Source organism: Protopterus annectens, chromosome 11.part0, assembly GCF_019279795.1.
Source record: "Protopterus annectens isolate FY-2018-M chromosome 11.part0, PAN1.0, whole genome shotgun sequence".
In the NCBI taxonomy this organism is placed as follows: domain Eukaryota; kingdom Metazoa; phylum Chordata; order Ceratodontiformes; family Protopteridae; genus Protopterus; species Protopterus annectens.
In genome coordinates, this window is record NC_056745.1 from 280,660,537 (window position 1) to 280,684,166 (window position 23,630).

Genomic DNA, 23,630 nt, shown 5'->3' on the forward strand with positions numbered 1-23,630 from the left:
AAATATTGTATTTATTTAGATAATTACGAAATGAAACCCCATAGGACCAGCTGGACTGTATCAGCTAAGTTCAAATAAAATATTATTTGTTAAAATAATTACGAAAGGAAAACCCCATCAAATATAGGACGGGCGGACTGTAGAAACAAAGTGGTTTTGTTTGCATTAGTCACTAGCATTTTACTGTCGGTAGAGATTTTCTCTCCATAAACACCAGTGACAGTATAACACGAATGTTTAGGAGTAAAAGCAGAGAGTTGGTCTATATTATGTATAGCACTTGTATGCAAATAAATAAGGTAATAGTTTTTGGAGTCCTGGTGTTTCTAGTGAAGCAAAGGATGGTGGTCGTGATGAAAAACAGAAATGTTTTTTATTAATTTTGTATGGTGGCTGAAGTGATTATTTTTAGTGTTTTTGGTGTTCGCAAGCATGTAGGTGTTTTGTTTAATGTTTTCACGGGTAATAGTTTCTGTTAAAGTGCAAGACAGCTAGCACAGCTTACCACAAACGCTAATATTTTCTGTTAAAGTGCAAGATGGCTAGCACAGCTTACCACATACGCTAAACTTATTATATAGTTTAACTGTGCTCTCCCCTACAGAAGGAGACAACCCCAGTTAGAAACACTTTGAAGTAATCAAATTGATGATAATATTTAAGTCTATTCCAGCACAATTTCTCCCCAAATCTCCAGTTTTAGAAGGTGGTCGTTTAGTACATTTGTTTATCAATGTCTGACCCCCCCCCCTTTCAGTGAATTCCTGGGGAAGTACAAAAAGAAAATGTGATGCAAAGTACAAATCAAAATAATCTGATATAAAGTACAAATGTGGTATAAGAACAGTTTGCAGTGTAGGCATGTTTAAAAAGAAATAGCAGCTGTTTTGTGCACCTAAAGTACTAGTACACAGTGCAATCAGTCTGCAGTAGTTTAGGAAAGTTTCAGTTAAGCAATAAATGTATTTGAGAGGAAAATAAAGGACATTGTAGCAATATTATTTAAGTAAAAGACTATGCTGTTGAGATAAATAATAGATCGGTAAGAGGTGGAGATATATTGGGTTGGAGAGGCTGTGCAGAGCCAGTTGAACTAATGATGTTTTATTTTGATTTTGAAAGACTTTACATTTAGAATTTGTCTCAGATGCTGCTGGAGTATAGTGTGTTGCCAGCAGTGGTTTAGGTTTAGTTATATTCAATAGTAGTTTGTCTTTGGAGCCTAAGGGTTTGCTAAGGATTTATAAGCATGCTCAGGCTTGGACAACTTTCTGGAGTTTATGGGCTAACAGTAGCTGAGTGAGTAAGAAAGTGGGGTAGTTTGAGGCAGTTAATGGCTATGCAGTAGTGGGTCCAACTAAGTAGGCTGGATACAAATTTGGTTATTAGCTGTTAACAGTGGTTGTTAAACTTGTGAAAACTGGAGCAACATATATGATGGCGGGTATTAGGTAGGCTGTGGTGGCAATATGAAAACTAGCAGTTTCTGTGAAGGAAGGTTTTGTTTGGTAGAGGCTATCTAGCTTTTGGCTTGTCTGATATTCACTACTGTGATGGAACTTTCCCCCTGGGCCTCCACTAAATGTGCTTAGTTCAACTTTCCCAGTCAGTAAGTTCAAATAAATACATACATTTACTTTTTATGGCTCATTGGAAATGGTAATCATATTACAGTTGGTTATCTATTGTAATTTGGTGTGTGATGTCCTTCATTTTTGTGTTATTCACAAAGGTTGTTGTGAAGTGGCCTTTTTTTGCTGAAGTCTGAAATCAGGTCTATCATGTTAAGCTATATGTTTTTCATCTAGTTTTCTCGTTGCTAAATGGATAACTATCTGACCTTTTAGTTACTCGAACATGATTTGCTTTACACCAACATAAACATTGGTCAGCCCAAATTTAAAGTACTTGCTACTACTGTGTGCTTTCAAAGGGTGCATTTCTGTCTGGTGTGACCGCACTTGTAATTAAAAAAGCTGAAATATACCTAGCAAAAGTATTTTGCTCTTAGTGCTGCTGTAACTGTCCATTTGATAACTGTCCCCTTAATTTCTCATCTCTAGCTGCTGTGGTTATGCTTCAACAAGTGTGTTTCTCTGCTTGATGATATTTGTGATTGAAATGGCAATGATCTGGTAACTCTACAGTATAAATGCACTGTAATAGAATAATTTGTCTCTTTCTGCACTCGCAGATTATTTGGTTGTTTAACAAAGCTCAGAACTGTAGCAATAATTACAATTTTTTGTATGTGGTGTATGTAGTTAGTAGAGGGGGCCGCACCTGTATAAACAGTCATCTAGTCTCTTGGGCTGTAGGGAGCCATGCTATGTGCTGTGAAATCATGCTTTGGATTATAGAAGTGGGTGGAGGGTGCAAATGCCACAGTACGTGCAGAGAAGTGGAGAAAAAAGTAGACATGATGTCTGAGAAGTGGAATTATATAATTTACATTCAAATTTCAGTAATAAACCTTGGCAACAAGCCTTGCCTTTCTGTGGGACATCGGTAGTAAGGGTTGTACAAATGTAAAGCTGTTTTTCCGCATTTATCGTGATGCCACTTTATTTAGTTGTAGTGTGATAGAGAGCAGATTAGCCTGTGCAGTGATGCTTTGGAGAGTGATGTGTGCAAATACAGAATGTTGACTTGGAAGTACTGTTTTTGCTTTAAAAGTTGCAGTTTGGAAATGAGGCTTTTCCATGAATGATCGATAGTTTTGTGTAATGTTCTTTTGCAGTTATACCTACCAAGTGTAATTCATTATTGTCAATGTTTTGACCCATCTGTGGGCGTGGCTCAGATTGGGGTGTTCCTTGAGTTCGGTGTGGGGGGGCTTAAGGGGCGTCAGAGCAGCACTTCGCCTAGGGCGCCGTTTCAGCTAAGGCCGGCCCTGATGGTGCTGCAACAAATGGAGTTAAAACAGAGAGGGGGACCATGGGAACTTAAACTGGAAGAGGCAGAACTGGAATGGCAGGTTAGAACAGCAGCGCACATTTTCCCTGGTTTAAATAAGGCCCTATCCATTAAATGTTTATTAAAATTGAAGGCCCTTACTAGGTAGGAATGGTTTTCATAGATATATATATATATATATACATATATATATACATACATATATATATATATATATATATATATATATATTGTTTCCTTTGATGACATTTTTTCTTGATGAGTTTTTATTGCGTATTTAAAAACAAGTTTGAGCTCAGGCTTTGGCTGCTTAATGTGTAAATTTTTTAATTCTATCAGGATTTTTTTCTAGTTAACACAATATATACAACATGTGGCAAGTTTTAGAAATAATGCAATGTGTATATATTTATACATTATTTCTATTTAATACAATATATTTAATATGTGTTAAAGTTTTATAATGTAGCATGTGTGTTTATTCTTTTTATTTAGACTTTTTTCATCAACTTAATACATGCTTAGGTAATTTATGCAACTATGGTGCATAATTTATTAGTGTTTTGTATATATATTTTTATATGTTTTTTGTATAATGGGAGTGGTAATACTTTATTAAATGTTTTACATTTGATGATTCATTAGAATATGTTTAATTGTGATTTTAAGTAATGATTGCAAAAGTTTTTTATTTCCTTATTGGAAGCGATTTTTCATAGCACATAGCATTTTAAACCTTTAAGAATAAGCAATTTTGCTTTAATCCTGAATTTGTAAGATGACATCACTTTTGTGGCCACTTGTTCATTGGCTTTGAGTTTTATGGGGAAGTTTTAAACTGGGAGACTGCGAATGAGTTCCCTTACTCAGTCTGAAGAAGCTGATGCATTGGTGTCAGTGAAAGCGTTTACGTGAATAAAGTGTTGAAGAATCCGTTGCCTGCTCATTTTTTGCTTTACTTAGTTTGGCAGTGGTAGGATTTGTTGTAATTTCAGAGGTATAGGTTGAATCACAGTGGTATTTATGTACACTGTATGTAAAAGCACTTTATACTAACATACCACACAATGGAGGTTTATTGGTATTAAAGTCTTGGTTTGGCCAGTCTGATTTGTATCCAACTGAATTCAGTGTCATTTTAGTTCAACTTACAGGGCTAATTCTGACAAAAATATTTTGAGACAATTTTTGTTACAGCTGAGAGGTACTGCCATGGCTGTAGCTTTTGCATCACTCAGTGCTGACCTCTTTATTGGATTTTTTGGGATTCTTTGCATTTATGATAACAGCAGCATTTTTTTCAGCATACAGATATATAGCAATGTTGTCTTGATGATGTGTGGTTGATATGAAAGGGGAGTCTGAATGAACTTAACAAATTTGTGAAATAGTTGAATGGTAATATCTTTGATATTCAATTAGTACGTAAAGGCACTGTTATTTACTATAGACCTTCTTTGTGCCATGGTTACTTTGTGATTTTAAGTAATGATTGCAAAGGTTTTTTATTTCCTTATTGATGGATATAACATTTCACACAGAATTGTACAAAAAGCCCTTCAGTTAGAACGCTGTTTTGGATAGCACTAGCTATCACCCCCCCCCAACATTTTCAAGAATATTTGTGGATAAAAGTGCACTAGTAGCAGCAATGAGGCATATACTGCAGCAGCTACTGATTTAGAACACAGACTAGTTCATATAGATTACGACAAAAGGGTGCTTGACAAAACTCAGGCAACTGGATACAGCAGAGGTCCTATAATATCAGAATAAAAAAGGGAAACATTTTGATATCAGATTTTACCACTACTTATGCAAAGAAGAGTTTCCACATTATACAAATTATTAACACATTTGGCCAATGTTTCTCAGCAATCCAGTTCTGAACAAATACCTGCCCGATTACTATAAATTTAGTTACAGAAGAGGCAGGCATACTGGGTAATGTTTATCTGGTTATAAACATGGTGAAAAGTGCCGCTGAGTAAGTTCCACTTACGTGTAACATTAGATGTTTGTAGAACAACTGCCTTACTGGCATATGGGTAGTAGCGCCCTGCTAACCTTCCTGTGGCAGTGTGTCAAAGCGCAGAACTCCTCCCACTGTATGTCTGTGAGGATGAATGACCAATCACCTAGCAGGACCAGAACTACCCTTCACACTCACAGACAGGGCCCTTTCAGTTTTCTTCTGCCACAGTCAGACAAAGATCTCCTGGGATATTGCTTCTCTCTCTGGGTGATATCAGCTGCAGAGCCCAGGTAAGAAACTTCTTTTGAGTTTTACTTCCTCCCTTTGCCCTTTTCTATCTCTGCTTGAATAGAATACTATGCTGATCTGCTCATCTTTTCTTGTGAAAAACTAAATGTTATGTTGTCCATATCTCGCCTTCATTCTTGCTGTTTGGGTTCGGAGCTGATCCTCGGCTCTGACTCAGCCGTATACTATAGCTCAAGAGCTTTTACTGGCTTGAGGCTAGTCCCTATCCCAGCATGCCTAGCGGTAGTTACCCAGATCTCGTTTTTTAGCATTGAGATTGCGGATACTGGCTCAGGCCAAGTGTTTTTTTCTCGTATTATATTTTTGAAGAAAATTTCTAGTTTAGCTTATCTAACTCGTTAACTGTAGTTGTCCTTCGTATTTCTACTTATCTCTATCCCGTCCGAGTGACTTGCTTTTGTGTGGACTAATAGTTTCTCTCTCTCTCTGGCCTTTCCCCTCTACTAAACCCATTTAAATTCTTCCTTTTCTTGCCTTTCCTTTAAGTTTTAAGGAGTTGCCGTTTGAGTTAGAGGCTCTCCTTATGTGGGGAGTGTGCCATTTAACTTACAGGCTCTTCCCTCCTTCTCTGGTTTCCTGTCTGTTTAAAAAAAAAGATAATTTTTGTCTGTTATTGCATAGTTTTCTTATCAGTAGTTTATAGCCTTAGACATAGTGCCGTTCTATATCATGTCCAAAGATACTGCCAAGGATACGAAACCTTTGGGTTTCAAAAAGTGCGATTTGTGCTGCCAAAAGATGTTCCTTACGGATGGGCACATGAGTTGTGTCTATTGTTTAGGACCTGTTCACCTGCAGGATTTGTGCTCTATCTGCCATGTTTTTAGTTCACGAGTACTGCAGGAGAGAAAAAACAAGTTAATCTTGAGAGGTTTACTGAAGAGCCCCTTTGATGCTGCCTTGGAGGGGACTCAGCCACCAAAAAAATTGGACAAAGTCAAGCCTTCATCCTCTTTAGCTCTGAGTTCGGACCCGTCTAAGGAGAAGAGCAAGCCACAAGCTAAGTCAGACCTGACTTTCGGTTCCAACAAGATACTTTCACCTATGGCTCCATCTGTGTTTTCGGGAGCCAGTAAGGTCCCACAAGCATTCCAGGTCTCCTGCCTTGGAACCGGTGAGGTCTGCTCCACAGTCTCCATTATTAAAATCTGTGGCGGGCAGTCACCGGTCTTCAACCCATTCCTCTTGGTCATTCAGGAGCCTCTCGGATGATGATGTGGAGAGGGTGGTAAAGAGGCTTCTTAGGACGCCAGCTTTAGCTAAAATAATTTTGGGCCCATCCCAGACAGAAATGGTGCCGACAGCCCAAACAACACCTGTCTCGATTCCTCCTCGTACAGTAGTTGGGTTGCAAGTTAATCCTCATTGCCTCTTACTGGCCTCGTCAGATATGGTTCCCATTCCTTTAGCCTCACCTGTAAGGGGAGCCTTGGATCCTGGAACCAGTGCCAGATCTTTTGAGACATCAGTCGGGGGCTCTCCATCCTTCCATTCAAACTCTCAAGCTCACAGCTTGGTTTCTCCACTTCCGGTCTTAGCCAGGCTTCCCGATGTTTCTCCAGCATTTCAACACATTTTGATTTCCTCCCACAAGTCCACTACTAGGAGACTTTATGCTAGTAAATGGAAAAGGTTCTCTTGTTGGGCAGACAAAAATCAGGTTGATCCCTTTACTGCTGCCATTTCAAAGATTCTTGAATTTCTCGCTGAAACCTTTGACCAAGGAGCAGCTGCAGCTACTATCCGAGTTCAGATAGCTACCATTTCTAATTTCCATATGGGAGAAATGGGTGCCTAAATGGAAACTTAGGGTCCACTGAAGTTAACATCCCTCTGGTCTTGAAATATTTGTGTGAACTACTTCAGGATGGCTAATGGTATGGATCCATTAAGGTGCATTTAGCGGGCATCTCTGCTTATATGCCAATGCATCCTCCTCTTTCTTTTTCTCTTTTAGTAAAACAGCTTATGAAAGGAATACTACATATGAGATCCTCTTGCAAGCAAAGTCCTCCTTTGTGGGACTTAAATTATGTTCTTGGAAAAACTGACCCTACCATCTTTTGAACTGCCAGCTCATGCTGATCTCAACTTCTTAATGTGGAAAACTGTTGTGCTTTTTGCTCTGACACCTGCATGGTGAGTTTGTCAGCTGCAGGTTCCCATGGGGACACAACCTTATCCGATTTAATACAGGGATAGTGGTTGTGTTACTCATTAATCCTTCTTTCATGCTGAAAGTGGTCTTAAAATTCATCCTCAGTCAGACTTCCAAGATGGCTGTACACTGAGTAACAGTTTAATTTCATCTCTCCCTGTGTAAAAAAAGGAACTCAGAAAACAGAGCCAGTAAATTTGTCTTTTTGGGTAAATTCCAGTTACCAGTTAGTAATTGCACAGCCTGGATACCAGCAAAGAAGAAATTTAGATAATCTGAAATAAAATCAACCACAAAAGGCGAGGAGAAAACACTGGTATGGAACAATCCTGCAAATGATCAGAAAAAAGGACTTTGGGCACCAGCTTTGGTGCAAGATTTGACTTCCAGTAGTCTAGAGGAAATAAAAGAAGTCAAACGTGCTCAGAGCTGATTAAAATAACTGAACACTAAAGGAGCATATCAACTCAAATAACAAAAGGCTGGAAAAAATGGAAGAAGCTTTAAACAGATATTCAAATGAGCTGATAAAACTGCAAAACTCAGAGCTTGAAATGAAGAAAAGACTGGCTGAGTATGAAATTGCTCAATAATGGATATAATAAATGGTAGAATTAAAGGGCAAAGCTCACAAGAAAAAACTGAGATTTCCTCAATTCCGAATTTTCTCCCCATAGTTCCATGTATATATTTATATATAATCGTTTATCTGTTTGTATATATTTGTTTATTTATTTTACTGCTGCCTCTGCTTAAAGTTACAGGTGCATAGTTGCCAGTTTCTTTGTGACAATGTTGAGTTCAATTCTACTTAACAAGAGGCTTTGATACAAAAAAAATAATCAAAACTTTCTTGAAAGTAATTGAAGCAGAAGCCAATAACCTACAACTAAAGAATACAAATGATTTAATAGAAAAAAAGCGATGAATTAGAAACTGCCATGTTTCAAATCATGAGAATATGAACCATGCAGAGCGTCTATTTAGTAAGAACCCCATAACTAACACAAGTGAACACAGAGAAAATATTAACACTACATACAGAAAGAACACATAGAAATACTAACACTACATAAAGAAAATGAAACACAAAACAGCCTTAAGACTATTGAAAACTTTGACTCAATATTAGCAGCCTCATTTAATGCCACCACCAGTACTGTATCCAGGGGGCGATTATTAAACATAGGACACAAAGAAGAAACAACTCAGACATGGAGAGGGAATTGGTATCATACCAAAAATTCATTATTAAACCTACAGAAACAGACAAAGAAAGGACAGCTTAAATAGGGAGGGAGAATCTGTTCATATCAGAAAAATTAAATAAAAAAAGAGATCCCTAGGAGGTCTATTCATATTACCAAAATTTGAAATAATTCAGAAAACATGATAACCAATGCACTAGATAACACATACAGAGGTAACACATTGGATATCTTGGATAATGCTGCTCAACAAAATGTTAAAAATGACACAGGTGTGGTCCTGGTGTTAACAGATTCAATGTTTAAACCAACTCATAGGAAATTAAGAAGTACTAACACATTAAAGATTATTATTTCAGCTTTAGCAGATCTCAAACTAACTGACATTCCAGATTTACTACCTAGACTAGTTTAAAGGGGGCAACAAATATAAATGTGTTCTTATACATCGCGGGATCAATAATCTTAATTATACTATGCACAATCAAATGAAATATCTTGGGTTAGAAATAATGAAATTCTTAAAATCACACACAAGTGAAGTAGCTTTTAGTGAAGTTATACCATAACAGAAATGGAATTACTACATTTTCACCCAAACATTTATATTTAACTCCTGGTTGAGATGGCTATGTACAACTTACTCTACACATAGTCACATACTGGGAAGACTTTATATGGGATTCACAAATGTACTTGATGGTTTACATCTTAGCTACTTGTGTACTAGCCACATTAGTAGCAAAGTTAGACTACTTCATGTTTTTTAGACAACAAAAAATGGCAGATGGCACTTTTACAAGGAATGAAAGGTATAATCGTAAATTTTTTTCTGTAATGCTTGTAGTCTAGTAATTGAATTGAACAGTGTGTTGTCAGCCAACCACATTAGTATTACAGTTTTTGCAGAAGCATGGGAAGTCACAAATTTAAGATTTCCTGGTACATAAAAAAGACTGCCTCAGACCTAACAAACTGAGAGATAGAACTTTATTGCAAGTATATGAATCTCTGCACTCAGAGTTAGTATATGTCACCATTTTTTTGGAAACGTTCACTGTTGATCTTAAAGAACAGCACAGTGTGGACTCCACAAGAATCATTATAATTTATAAGACATCTTCTTTGGATTTAGAGACTCACCAAGATTACATTTTAAACTTGGAGAAGTTTCTAGCACATAAACAAGTTATTATAGTAGGAGATATGAACTACCCTAAAGTAAAATGGGATAAATATAAATCACATATAAACACTGAACAAGAATTCCTAAATACTGTCTATTTATGGAGTTTTTCAACTAATTAGGGAACCTACAATATGAAAAATACCTTGGCTGTATTAACTGTAAATGGTGACGGGAAATTTTTGAAAATGCATATTGGTTCACCTCTGGGTAATTTGCACCACAACTCAATAGAATTTGAATTACTGTTTTAAGTAACTCAACCAGCAAAGACAAATTTGGTTATTGCTTAATTATGCTGGAATTACTGATTCACCATCACAAATTCAATGTCAGGATGATGTTAGTAGTGATTATGACGCAGGATACCATAAAGTAGAAAGCATTCTAACAGAATTACTGACAAAGCTGCAACTAAAGCATTAATAAGAGAAGGCTTCCTTATTGGTGGGCTAGTAATTTAATCAAGTTATATAAAAAAGAAAATGCACATTTCCAGCTATATAAGAAATATCCAACATACAGAAATAAAGCAAACTTAAACAAGACCTGTAAAGACTAAATCAAAGCTTAGGCAAGAAAAAACATCTTTTAAAATACAATTGGCAGATTATACTCAGAACAAAAACATTGTTACAAATATAAAAATTCATTAAGTCATAACAAATCTACAACAGACTATTTTATCTATGAAAAGTAAGATTCTGGTGGAATCCAAACAGACTGATGATGCATTCAGGTAACATTTTTTCTAACCTTACAGTTTCATACTTAGGAACATCATCACTTTTACATGATCGACTGAATTTACAAAATTACAATTGTTTGATCACTACTACTGAAATTATTAATTTAAAAAAAAAACTGGTAATTGGTGTTACATCACTACTTGGTAAATGTTTTGAAAGATGTTTGATAAAATGTTTAAAGTATTCAGAGAAAAATGTAAGTCCTGTTGACATGTCAACATGGTTTTACAGCTAAGTGGTCCACTTTCACCAACTTAGCAGAATTCCACAACTAAATAAATTTAGCTATGGATATGGGACTTTCTGCTGGTGGAATCTTTTTGGATCTAGCAAAAGTATCTGATCTTCTTCTTCTTTCAGCTTTTTCCTGGTTAGAGGTCGCCACAGCAGATCACCTGTTTGCTCATAATTGGCAGTGGAGTTTTATACGGTGTTGATTTGCCAGCCCGGCGCCCAACCTTCCAAGGAAGGCACATACACACACGAACTCACGCATAGAGCCAATTTAGAGTATCCAATCCACCTACATCATGTCTTTGGGATGTGGGAGGAAACCAGAGCACCCAGAGGAAACTCACGTGACCACAGGGAGGACATGCAGACTCCACACAGAAGATACCCCAGCCAAGGATCAAACTGGAGAACCTCTTACTGTGAGGCGGCAACGCTAACCGTTGCACCAACGTGACTGCCCAGCAAAAGTATCTGATAACATTCTTCAATTCATGAAGCTTTAAAAGAATAACATTATAAGTCATACTTATTAACTAGATTAACAAATGACTATAAGAACGTTCCCAGTGTGTCACTACACAAGGTGTTAATTCTATCTATTTATCCATCTCCTTATGGGTTCCCAAAGGATCCATGTTGGATCCATTCTTATTTAATCTTGTATATGTCATAGCTCCTACATTTAAAACTGGGTTGATAAATATGCTGACGACTGCAAAGTGGGATTTGTGGCAATATCCAAGGGTGACGTGACTGTAATTAATGAATATTTAAAATACATTTTTGACTGAGTAAAAAAGTAGGTCTTCGCTTCAGTCAAAGTAAATATCAACTAATGTATTTTTGTGGGCACTCACTAAGATGTTTAATGTACTCAAGTGAATCCATACCTTAAGAAGTACAAGAGGGCAAATATCTAATTTATAATGATTAATAGGAAATTATCATTTGAGAAATATGTAAATAACACAAGGAAGAGACATTAAGACACATGGGATTCATGCTAAAGTGTATCACACTAAGAGATGAAAGAATATGGTCTTACTTTATATTTCATATTTAAGACCCTTATTAGAGTATATCAACTCCATCTGCATTTATATACAAGTTCAACTTCAAAAACAGGAATTGGTACAAAGAAAATTCACCAGATATATTAACACATTTAGATAAATAAGATGTTATGTGATCCTATCTCGCCTACATTCTGTACTGATGGGCTCGGAGCCGATCCCTCGGCTCCGACTCGGCACACTTATGCTATAGAGCGAGGCCTCTTATTGGCTGAGCTATCTTTATCCCAGGATGCACCACCACTAATCCCCCAGATCTCGTTTGCCGCTTACAAACATAGATGTGGTCTCAACTTGGCTGGGCTAAGTACTAATTTTTTTAGGCTTTTCCTGTCAGAAATTTGCTGATTTTCAACCCAAAAGCTGTTTTAACAGCTATTCTTGTGTTTTGAGTGTGTATTTGATATTTCGGTTGAGAAATTGTGTGTTTTCGCAAAGGGAAGGTTTCCCGTTTTAGTTAGAAGGGCCTTCCCCTGTTGCTTTACTTTCTTGGTTTTTCGTTTGTGGGTCAAGTACCCGTTTAAGTTAGAGGGTCTTGACTCTCTCTATCTCTCTCTCTTCTGTATAATTTTTCGTTGTACTGTACTTGTGCAGATTTAAAAAAAAAAAAAAAAAGAGATAAGATATATATTCATACTGTGACAAACTTTTCTTTTTGCTGCAGACAACTGTGTTTGGGCTATTTTGGCCATGTCAAAAGAACACAAACCCTCCGGGTTTAAAAAATGCACGAGGTGTGGTTTTAAGATGTCCATAACGGACGACCACTCGTGCGTCTATTGCTTAGGCGCCAAGCACCTACAAGAATCGTGTAGCGTGCGTCACGCCTTTTCATCTAGAGTCCTCCAGGAGAGGAAAAACAAATTAATCCTGAAGGGGTTAATTAAGCCATCCTTCGAGGAGGCTTTATCTTCCTCTCCTTCTCCTTCAAAAAAGAAGAAAGCGTCGGCTCCGACCAGTCAGTCGGAACCGACTGCTAAAAAATCTAAGCAGACTTCTCCATCGGCTCCACGGACTTCGGAGCCGAGGGCGGAACGGTCTGCCTCGATGCCTCCAGCCTCGACCCCTCTGGTTTCGGAGCCGAGGACTGGGGCATCGAGAGGCGGGTCACCTTCATCGGCTCCACTGATATTGGAGCCGATAAGGGTTACCGGCTCAGACTCTTCCCCCTCGGAGCCGAAGTCCTTATCGGCACCGAAGGAAATTGCCTTGAGATCTCCCTCGGAGCCGATAGTGGTAGAGTCCATTCGGAGCCGGTCCCCGAGTCCTTCGGAACCGGTGGAGAAATCGGTTCGGGCCCGATTGGTATCCTCTAGATCATCCAAGATGTCTGATTCGGACATCGACAGGGTGCTCCTTAGACTCTTCCAGTCTCCGGTGTTCCAAAAGCTAGTTTCGGCTCCAGCCCATTCGGCTTCAGAGCCGATGGTCCACTTCCCTACTATGGTTCCTCCTCCAACAGCTTCGGCACCGTTGGAGCCGGTGCTGGTGGAACCGGTGGAGGTTTTAGGGTCGGGCCCGACCCTTGCTCCAACTCCAGCTCTTGGGTCGGAGTTCAGTACACGGACTTCTTCCTTCGGCCCTGGGGGGGAGGCTTCGGGACTGATGCTTTCGGTCCCAAGTCTCCCTCTTGGTGCGTCGGCAGCGGGAGTGCCGTCCACTGTCGTGGCCACGGAGGTGGGACCCCCCCCAGGATTCTGGTGGTCCCGCCTTTAGGGCTATGAGGAGTGCGTTAGCCAAATCTTCCTTGGCTACCTCCACGGTTTCCCCAGCTCCTTCCCTGCATACGGAGACTGGGTCTTTGGCAGTCCCCCTGTCCTTAGACAGCGGAGCCCCAGAGCCTCAGGTTACCCCCACTGGGGTTTCTCCCCCTCCTGGAGGTCCTTCTGAAGCCTCTTCGGAAGAACCCCCCAGGAAGAGATCGTGCAAGAGGAAGCACGTTGACTCCCCTGATGAGTCTCTTACATCAGACACTGATCTCGATGATGCAGAGGGGTCCCCTAAGTCGTCCTCGGATGATGTCTCCTTTGCAGACATCCTGGAAGCCCTAAAACAACGAGGCGGCTGGCAGTCCAAACCTCCCTCTGCTGATGAGTCGGTGTTCCTAAAGGCCTTCAGGGCTCAGCCCTCCGCCTCCTGGGTGTCTCCGCCCTTCGATGAGCTCTTGGATTTGATCTGTCGAAGGGCGTGGGAACACCCAGACTCTGTGGTACCGGTGCCTGCTCGTCCGAATAAGTTCCTCTCGGCACCCCCTGAAAAAGAGTTTCTGACTAAAGGTGTGGCTGTAGATGCTTTGATGGTGGCATCTGCTACCCAGCAAGATGTAGCAGAGGCTTCGACGTCCGTCCATCCTCCTAATAAGGAGTCTAGGAGCATGGATCGGTACGGGAAGCGCACCCTGAGTTCAGCGGCCTTTACTTTGAGGTCCTTGAACTACCTTACGCACTTTACCAGATTTCAGAGGGATCTGATTAAGGAACTATCCGATACCCTCTTGGGTAACCTGCCTGAGGAGCTGGCTAGATGGTTGGCTCTCAGCTGGCTACAATGTCGTCCATCTCAAACTCGTTCATGAGGCTCATTTCTTATGCGGCCGAAGGGGCGAGTAGAGCGGCGGGTACAGGCATTGCTCTACGGAGACAAGCCTGGCTCCGCCCGTGTCATTTCGCGGAGGCCTTTAAGTCCTCCTTTGCCGACGCCCCCTTTGATGGGTCCTCCCTGTTTGGACCCAAGGTAAAGGACACACTGACCCACTGTGAACAGGAGGGTAAGACTCTGACTGCCGTAGGGGCACGATTTTCCACTCCCTTTCGGCCTTATCCCAAGGCTAAAAGAGGAGGGAAGATGTGGTTCCGTAGATCTCAGAAGCCTTACCCCTCTCAGCAGGAGGATCCCCCTTCCAGAGGCAGGGGAGGGGGAAATTCTTCCGGAAGACGCCGTCCCAGAGGCGGCAGAGGCCCTCGCAACACTGGAGACCGCAAGTCCTTTCGTGGCTCTTCAACCTTTCACAGTCCCTGAGGGATTGCCCGGCTGTGCAGCTCCGGAGCCAGTCGGGGGTCGTTTCTCGAAGCACCTAAAAGCCTGGGAAGGTATCACTCAGGACCGATGGGTGCTTCGAATTATCGCCGGAGGCTACTCCATCCCATTCTCTCACCCCCCCCCCTCAGTCCAAAAAAATCCCGAACCCGCCACCCAGTCAGCGGGATACTGCAGCCTCAGAAGTTTTAAAGCTGCTGCAAAAAGGAGTCATCCAACCGGTCCCCGCAGACCAGATCGGATTAGGGACTTACTCAAGATTCTTTTTGGTGCCAAAAAAGACCGGGGACTTGAGGCCCATTTTGGACCTCAGCATCCTAAACCATTCAGTCAGAAAGTCCAAGTTCCGAATGGTCACCCTACAAACCATTCTCCCATTGCTGGAGAAGGGTGTTTGGATGTGCTCCATAGATCTCAAGGACGCTTATTACCATATCATGGTACATCAAGCGTCCAGGAGACATCTGCGCTTCAGCCTAGGAGGCAGTCATTTTCAGTTCCGTGTGCTGCCCTTTGGTCTCACCACAGCCCCCAGGGTGTTCACCAAGTGTTTGGCAGTCATGACTGCTCACCTGAGAAGTCTAGGATTCCAGGTGTTTCCGTATCTAGACGACTGGCTCCTAACTGCCACCTCCAGGCATCTACTACTGCAGAGCCTTCAAGCCACTATATCACTGGGCAGTTCCCTTGGAATCACCTTCAATTGGCCAAAGTCTGTGTTGCTGCCATCTCAACGAATAAGATTCATAGGGGTAGAGATAGACTCAAACCGAATGTTGTCTATCTACTTACAGATAGAATACAAACCATACAGACTCAAGTTCGAGCCTTACTTCCCAGGTCCAAAGCCCCAGCCAGGATGGTCCTGCAGCTATTGGGATCCATGTCTGCCACGGTTCTTCTAGTCCCCTTGGCAAGGTTGCACATGAGAATCCTCCAGTGGCTTCTTTCAGCTCAGTGGTCCTTTCAGGAACTCCCTCTCAGTCACCTCATATGGATCACGGAATCTTGCAAACGGGACCTTCGCTGGTGGCTAGTGCCCTCCAATTTGGATCAGGGACGACCCTTTGTTCTACCTCCTCCGGCGGCCACTTTGACCACGGATGCCTCCCAGATGGGGGGGGGGGGGGCATTCCCTGGGCAGGTCAGTCCAAGGCAAATGGCACCCAGAGGAGACTCTTCTTCATATCAACATCCTAGAAATGAGGGCAGTACTTCTGTCCCTTCAAGCCCTTCACGATTATCTCCCTCAGGGCGTAATTGCTGTTCACTCAGACATGTCAGTTGTCTGGTACCTGAACAAACAGGGAGGGACCAGATCCTATCCTCTTTGCAGAGAAGCCATGAGAGTTTGGGAATGGGCAGTCTCTACCAAACGCTTCCTGGTGGCTACTCACATACCGGGCAAGTCCAATGTGATAGCCGACAGATTGAGCAGAACCATCCTCTCTCCTCACGAATGGTCTCTGAATATGACAGTTGCAAGTCAGATTTTCAGCGAATGGGGAGTTCCGTGTTGCGACCTCTTCGCGACTCCTCTGAATGCGAAGTGCAAAGAATTCTTCTCCCTAACCCCGGCTCCGGGGAGGAGCCCCATGGACGCATTAGTCCATCCTTGGCCCACTGGCTTGCTTTATGCCTTCCCTCCAGTTCCTCTCCTTCCCAGGGTGATTCAAAAGGCATCTCTCTTGGGGAGCAAAATGATCTTAATTGCTCCTTACTGGCCTCGTCAAGTATGGTTTCCCTATCTTCGGAAATATGCTCTGGAAGGTCCATGGTTCCTGGATCAGATCCCAGACCTACTGGTTCATCAGTCAGGACTATTCCACCAGTCCCTACACACCTTAAAATTGACGGCTTGGCTCCTCCTCTTCCGACTATAGTCAGGAGTCATACATTGGATCCAGATGTTGTACACATATTATCTTCGGCCCATAAGTCTGCTACAAAGAAATTGTATTCTAGCAAATGGAAAAGATTTGCTATTTGGGCTCAACTCCGGGCCTGGACCCCATTTCTATTCCGTGGCAGAAGTACTAAAATTTTTAACTTCTCTCTTCAATCAAGGCTCTTCAGTTTCTACCATCAAGGTACAATTGGCAGCGATTTCCAATTTTCATGAATCCATAGACCCACCTTTAATAAGCAACAGATTGTGTAAGACCTTCTTGAAAGGTGCTGCTCTATTAAGACCTCCGATTTCTCATCCTGCACCTCCATGGGATCTCGATATAGTGTTACGCGCCTTGACTTCTTTCCCCTTTGAACCGGCGGCTACATGTGATCTAAAGTTTCTATCATGGAAGACAGCTTTTCTGGTGGCAATTACTTCTGCCAGAAGAGTTTCAGAGCTTCAAGCTTTGTCAGTAAAACCCCCGTACTTGGTTTTCACAAAGACAGAGTATCCCTCAGGCCAAATCCTTCCTTTGTCCCTAAAGTTTGTTCTAGTTTCTGCTTACAACAATCGTTAGAACTTTCAGTCTTTTTTCCAAAATACTCTAGCAAAGCGGAATTCATATTCCATACACTAGATGTCCACAGGCAGTTACGTTTTTACTTAGACAGGACCAAACAAACAAGGAAAACAGATCAGTTGTTTGTATCCTTTGCAGACAATAAATTGGGCAACGCTGTCACAAAGTTCACTATTGCCAAATGGATCAGGGACTGTATTACTCAAGCTTATTTTTATTCTAATAAAGAGCTTACCATCTCTGTCAAAGCTCATTCTACAAGGGCTATGGCTACTTCGATAGCTTTTCATTCTAAACTTGCCATTAGTGACATTTGTGCTGCGGCTACATGGTCTTCCCCGCACACTTTTATTTCCCACTACAAATTGGATGTGGCATCTAGAGGACGAGCTTCATTTGGTTCCACAGTGCTCAGGAGTGTTTTCCAGTGAGCCACCCGGGATTTAGTTGCTAGGGACGCTGTCCCATCAGTACAGAATGTAGGCAAGATAGGATCACATAACATCTTTTAGTTATGTACTCACCATAACTTTAGATGTTTGGGATCCATCTCGCTACATTCCTAATAACCCACCCTCCTTCCCCCTTCCTTGGAGATCAGAGGATATCAGAAGGTCCGAATCCTGTTGTTTCATCTTGAAACATCTAACAATGTTATATAAACAGTTGTGCATGTGTGCATGAATGCGGACAAACAAGATCTGGGGGATTAGTGGTGGTGCATCCTGGGATAAAGATAGCTCAGCCAATAAGAGGCCTCGCTCTATAGCATAAGCGTGCCGAGTCGGAGCCGAGGGATCGGCTCCGAGCCCATCAGTACAGAATGTAGGCGAGATGGATCCCAAACATCTAAAGTTATGGTGAGTACATAACTAAAAGTTAATATGAAAGATGTTTAAAGCTGAATCTGTTTTCTATTCATCAGCAATACTTTCAAGTCACAGCAATTTCAGCTTATAAAGCATTCAATTGTGCAATATTACAGGCTATATTAAACTTGGAGGTGTACTCAAATCCTATTACCAAAAAGTATAAAAATTCAAATTTCAATGTACGCTTAAGACATTACTAAGGATCACTTTTTATTATGCAGACTATTCCAAGCATTTGGAGCAGACTTTTGTATAGACTAAGGCTTTCAGATAATTTACGGATAAACTGGATTCTTTGATAGGAGAAGGTGGATTTAATCCTAAATTTTTGGAGTCCATTTTTTTTCAATGGTCCAGGGGCCTAAACACTGGTAATCAAAACTTATGGGATATATAAATATTCCTACACAATGTGCCATCACCCACACAGAATAACTTATCCCATATGACTGAACCACAAGATATGTGGCATCATAACATCTGAAAAAGAAAGAACCTTAAATCTAATTTAAAAAGAACTACAACTAGATGTGGCATTTCTGAGCCCTTCAGAACCACTAATTTTGAGTCACCTGTAGGTGGAGGATAAAGAGCTCAGCAGTCATGACAGTCCCTTGGAAAAAATAAGTAACAGTGTAGTTGACACAGATGTGTAACTAACTATTCCAAGTTCTGTTTCTGTATGACATCTACCATCTATAAGCTTTTCAGCAATCTTCACCTTGGCTAAGATCAGGTGTAATACCTTTGACAAATCTGTCAGTGTTCCATTTGGGCTTAATGGCAATTGTTCCAGGACTTGATTTTTACTGACATTTTCCTCAGATTTTGCACAGTAACAGTTACCCCCACCCAACTCCCTTCCTTTCGCTTCCTTACAATTTAACCTACTAACTTCAAAAGCAAAGCCAAATAAACATCCTTCAGGTGAGACAGTAAACTGAGGTCCCATCCTCTTGAATTGGTGATAGCTCAGGTGAATGTAAAAGATTGCATGGCACCTATCAAAAAGAGTAGGAGGAGTTCCCTCGTGCCCTGGTAAATTCTGTTCTCCCCTAAAAAAGGCTACTAGTCTAGAAGAACTAATCCGGTTAACAACAGATAAATAAAAACAAATAAAATAAATAAAACCAATGTATAAATGAATAGTCTAATATATGTTGACCCATTTAAATTAGAAAATATCTGATTAAGCAGCTTAATAAAATTCCCAATGAACTTGATAGCAGATATTTTATATGCAGGACATTTACAGTATAATTGTGTGAAGGTATTCACCACAACTCATAAAATCACCCAAAAGGTGCTTTCAAACCTCTGATCTAGCAGGGAAGCAATTAAAAGACTGAGGAAGTGAGAAAGGTGACTAATCAATTTAGCACAAAAAAGAATGGAAAGAGGTATAAGCTGCACTCTCATTTTCAGCGAGACTTCTGGCTGACAGTCATGGAGTGAGACAGCGAGATAACTGCACACCCCCAAGGGACATCAAAGGCTTTTCCAGCTCTTTATTAAAATAAAATACTAACCTCCGCCTGTGAATAATCACCATTCATTTTATGCATGCCCTGCAGCAAAGATACTTTACAACAAACCTTTCTCTGCATACTTTTACTTGTACTCTACAACCTGCCTCACTGTTTCTACATGTCCTTCTTGAATGCAGTGTTTTCCTCCATATAATTCCACTTGACTTGTGAACAAAATGTTTGGTTTAATCCTTGCCTTTATATACTTGACTGAAGGAGTCTGGCATCTTAAATCTAGCTTCTCTTTCTGTACTTCATCATAAGTCCTTCCTCCTACTCATACACTGACGTAGTGCTGCCCTGAGGAAAGAGGTACCATGCTTCCAAAGCCATTGTCATAAAGACTGATAAGTACACTTCTGTGGCCCTAGGTAGACCACACCACACATCACTGACCATACAAGGCCACACTCTATAGCATCCATAGCTTTACTTTCTCCTGATAACATACAACAAAAGGTAAAGGCTGTAACCTGTCTCAGATTTGATCAGTTCTTCCTTGACAAAGGATCTTACTAGACTACATAATTACACACAGTCTGAAGAAACAAAATATGTACATTAATCACGTTATACAGCAGAATTTCATTCACATGCTATCATGTGCCCAGTGATGATATTTTGCCAAATGCAAAGCCTCTCAATTTAACAGTTAGTTTCAAGGTGCATTTTTCATCTTTGGCACGTTAGTGTTCTTAAAAGTGCAAATCCAAAGATTAACCCTCCTTGTCTTACCTACTGTTGCACAAATGTTATACTGCAAACAAACCAAGATAGGTCAACTAAACATTAACTTAAGAACTACAGGTACTTACGACTAGTTTATTTGTGATCTTGGCACTCACAAATCCAAATGTGATAACGTAGAGGCACGGGTGCTGCTGAAATAGCTGTGTGGTGGACTTTTTGTATATCATCACTGCCAACAGTATAACTAGGCCTATATGAAGACCGGGAGATAACACACTTGTACCCTGCATGAGTGAAAAATAATAGGCTCATAAGTTAAAGGTAAAATAACAAGGAAGGTACATATAGCTATCAAAAACAATATCCCTCAATAAACAGCCATTTAAATCAGCTCAAAATGCTGCCTAGAAATTTATGAACAACAAACAGTCACAATTCTCCTTCAAAATGTTTTCTTCCAGGTATTTTATAATAAAGAAGACCTAAAAAGTTCATCCTGTGGCCATTAAGTATGTGAAGAGAATGCAATTTTATTTTATAAATGAGCATAACACGTCAGAAATAGGGCAAGATAATTAAAAAAATTCCAAACAAATGTAATCACCCAAAGCATGGACTTTAAATCTGAGTAAGACTTTGAAATCATTTAATTACTGCATAATTGTTTGGTCTACTATGCGCTACAAGTTTTTGCAAGAAACACTTAAGGCAAAATATGTAAAACAGATTTATGAGATCACTTGGAAAGGTCAGTGATGCAAACCCCACAGTTCACGGTCTTTTAAATACCACTTTTTGCTATATTTTAAATTAATGAGTTTTCAGATTTGACAAGAATGCATTGCAACTAGTAAGAATTGGGGTGCTGTGCTACCACAAAACAACACAAATGCCCTCAAGGAACAGCAACCAGGCTTTGCTGAACAATCCTCCCTCCCCCCTGACAGTAGAGTTAGAAATTCTGCTACTGTGCCAGTAGGCTGGCTTCATTTCTGCATTTCCAATAATGTGAAATGAGCTTTAACAGTTTCAAAAAATATCCCTACTTTCTGAGAAAATGTTCCACCAGCTGTCCATCTGAGTTAGGTGTTGTGAGATGAAGTAAAACCTTATGTAACTTATATGCATTTCTTCTTAGCACCTTCCACGAACTGTGTGGTAGGTCAATGCAGCTGTACTCAGCTAAGCAATTTTTTTTGTGTTTCTGAAATCCATATCATCAAGCATCATTCTTGAGATACGAGCAATGAACTCTTAAAAGCACTACAGTTCATGAGGAATTCATAAAAACCTAAACCTCACTTGCAGACAACAATTTTAGAGCCATAAAACATTCTACAAGTATTAGCAATGGAATATTCTGGTAAAGGAAAGTCATGGATACTCACTATAATGCTAGATTGTAGTAATGTCATAAGATCCCACAGCACTGATCAAAAACCAGAGAAGGAGAAGTTCCCTGGTGCCCTGTCCAAATTTCCCCTAGTCAGAATGAGTACCACCTTGGTCTCCCCTGAAAATAGGAGACTGGCCTAGTGGGAATAACCTGACCAACAAAGAGTAAAGATAAATAAATACTGGCAACCCTGCTTTCAGTTTGGCTCACATAGTAAAACTTTCCCAGGCTGTTGAAATTTTATCCACAAAATGTTGGTCTTTTTTTGACCCGTTTCAGTTTCTGACAAAGCACTAAACAAGCACAATGAAACAAGACTGTGCTAGCGAAACAGTCCAACAGTCTGTGTACCAAGAATAGTTGTAGCAATAAGAGCACTATGGGGTGGGGTGGGGGGGTACAAGTCAGCTTAGTTACAATGTATCAGTATCTTCCACCAGATATAGCAAGTACTCATACCTTTTTGTGACTGACACTGGCAGTTTGGAGAAGAGGCTTAAGACTCTGTGCTGCTAGACATAGAACCTGCATCAATACCAAGTTTGATTCCCACAGCCTCCATTTATCTACTGTGGGACTGAGCGAGTCACTTAAGTAGACATTGTTCCCTGGTCACCTCTGAAAAGGAAAGGGACTTCATGTCCATGAAGCTTGTTTTCCAGTTGCAGTAACAATGACATACTTCCTAGCTAATCCAAATGGGCAGTCTCTTTACAAAACATACACGAACACCACAAAGCCAAAGAAAGGCCCTAATGTATAAATTAGGTCAAGACTATAATGCTTGATGAATACAATTTCAGTACCCCAAACATCTGATGTACTGCAAAGAAAAGCTGCGAAAGTAGACACACCTGTTGCTGAGAGGGTTTTTGGCACAGAAGCATTTTGCAATGTTTAGTACAGTGGTAACAGATAATTTGACAGCCATCTAAAGAGTCAGAGGTTTGTTATTTTTCAAACCTCTTGCTCCTTAGCAAAAGAAGCACACAGCTGACTATTATGAGTATACTGCTTGTCGCCTACCATAGTATGTCAGCTGTGTGTGGACTTCCATACAAAGTAGGAGATAATCTGCTTGATTTTCAGTTTTAGACGAATTACAGAAGGTGGGTGTTATTCTAATAAGTTTCTGTAGCATCTTTTGGCATAAAGGAAAGGAAGGAAGGACTGGTACATAAGGACACATGCTCTGTGTCAAATACTAAATACACATCTTGAAAACAAGGTCTATAACCTAATGTAAGTTTGCCCATGTTACAAGTGATAATTAAGTAATGGTGTTTGGAAGAAAAAAAAAGGCCTATAACTCAGAAATCCCCTTGGCAGACATCGTTGTCACCAGGAACAATATCGTCCAGTAAAGTATTTTAAATCTGCCAAGCATCTTATCATGTTATATAGGTACTGCACACGGAATTGAAAAAATACAGATGATCTCAACAGGAAGATACCTTTAAGGAATGGCTTTGTAAGCCTTCAGAGATGTGAGGGAAATGTTATCCTGCTCTTGTGGAAACTGACTGTAGCCAAATGCACCATAATGGATCAATGAGACACAATTTGATATCAAAAAGCTTTGTCACATATAACTTTTGAAAAACTGGTGCTCTATAAGGGTCCGTCTGATGCTGCTGTTCCCAACCAAGAATTACTTCCATTTGTTGGTATACATCTTTTACGTGACATGCTTTAGGAAGCCTGTATGCCACCCTCTGTGTGCAGGAAGAGTTCTGAGTTACAATTAGAAGTGGAACAAGCATATTTTGAGTTTCAGGGTTTGGAGAGCGGGGTGATGCATGCCTGGGAGATGAATGATCAGCTA

General features: G+C 40.6%; 1 protein-coding gene across 1 annotated transcript in view; it reads right to left on the bottom strand.

Annotated features, from left to right (window-relative positions):
- CHPT1 (choline phosphotransferase 1) overlaps positions 1–23,630 on the bottom strand; it is a 1,155,717-nt gene that overhangs the window by 353,471 nt on the left and 778,616 nt on the right. The window contains exon 6 of the mRNA XM_044087753.1: positions 20,535–20,693. Within this exon, the coding sequence (XP_043943688.1) occupies positions 20,535–20,693 (159 nt within the window). The remainder of the gene's footprint in view (positions 1–20,534; positions 20,694–23,630) is intronic.